General features: G+C 41.9%; 1 protein-coding gene across 1 annotated transcript in view; it reads left to right on the forward strand.

Moving 5' to 3' along the window:
* Positions 1-231: 231 nt before the first annotated feature.
* CSUI_011467 (smc n terminal domain-containing protein) overlaps positions 232-1,119 on the forward strand; it is a gene marked incomplete at its 3' end in the record, with an annotated part of 1,587 nt that continues 699 nt past the window's right edge. Inside the window, exon 1 of the mRNA XM_068071565.1 lies at positions 232-459. Within this exon, the coding sequence (XP_067916459.1) occupies positions 406-459 (54 nt within the window). The remainder of the gene's footprint in view (positions 460-1,119) is intronic.

Below are 1,119 nucleotides of genomic sequence, written 5' to 3' on the forward strand. Positions count from 1 at the left end.
CAAGACTGTTATCTTCTGATGATCGCTGTATATACACCTCAAAGACATCTCTTCTCGTGGATATGTTGTTTTTTGTCATAGTGATGACATCTCATCCTTTTTCTCCGCTCTCTCCTTTAATCTTTCTTTCCTCTTTCCGAATCGCACTCTCTCTCGATTTAGCATTCTAGCCTCCTTTTCTTCTTTCTATTCTTCCTCCCTGCTCTTTCTCACTCTTTCTTTCTTTTTCAGACAGTCGTAGAATGTTTGAAATTTGCGACAACGGGAGAGCTTCCTCCCAGTGTTGATCGGGGCCGTGGATGGCTGTATGACCCCCGCCTCCTCGATGTCGCTGAAGTCAAAGGCCAAGTTCGATTGCGAGTGCATGCAAAAGGAGGAAAAAAACAGCTGACGGTTGTACGTTCTATGCAGCTAACTCAAAGCATTGACAGGAAAGGAAGAACGAAAGCGACGTTTAAGGTAAAGAAAGAAGAGCATGTCGTAGCGCTTCTTCTTATCTAGATCAAGCCTATTTCGATCTAACCTCTTTCTATCTTAAGAGAGGAAGAAGAGAGGATCATGTATATCTATACATATCGATTTCATCTCATATGTTATACATATATCTGATTTGCTTCTCTTTTCCCTTTCTACGGGTCGCAGTGGTTATACAGAAATCTATTACGTGTGAGGTAAAGAGATAAGAACTCTCCTTGCACGCGTATATATATCCGTCTGCATGTATCCGGATGTCGATCTATATAAGCTATAAGAGTCTGGCTATGTGTGCCTGTTAAAATGGCGATATGTAGACATCATGTATGGCTAGCTAGCGATCTTTAGGGAGTTCATGTCAAGAAAGTTGTGAGGCTATAGTGCGAGACGCCTATACAGAATGTCTTCTGTCAGACACCATCCATAATACAGGTATCGAGGGGGAGAGGGATGAAGGACAGCTTTCTGGCTTATATACAATTCGTTCTTGGATTTCTCACCCGTTGCAAGGTAAAGAGGAAAAGAACATCAGCCTGACTAGGTGCACGCGATGGAGAATAGACGAGATGTCATCTCAATAAGATAAATGCTGTTCGAACACACCCCTATCTATCTATCTATTTATCTTTAGTGTATCTATCTATC

Source organism: Cystoisospora suis (assembly GCF_002600585.1).
Source record: "Cystoisospora suis strain Wien I chromosome Unknown contig_12048, whole genome shotgun sequence".
In the NCBI taxonomy this organism is placed as follows: Eukaryota; Apicomplexa; class Conoidasida; order Eucoccidiorida; family Sarcocystidae; genus Cystoisospora; species Cystoisospora suis.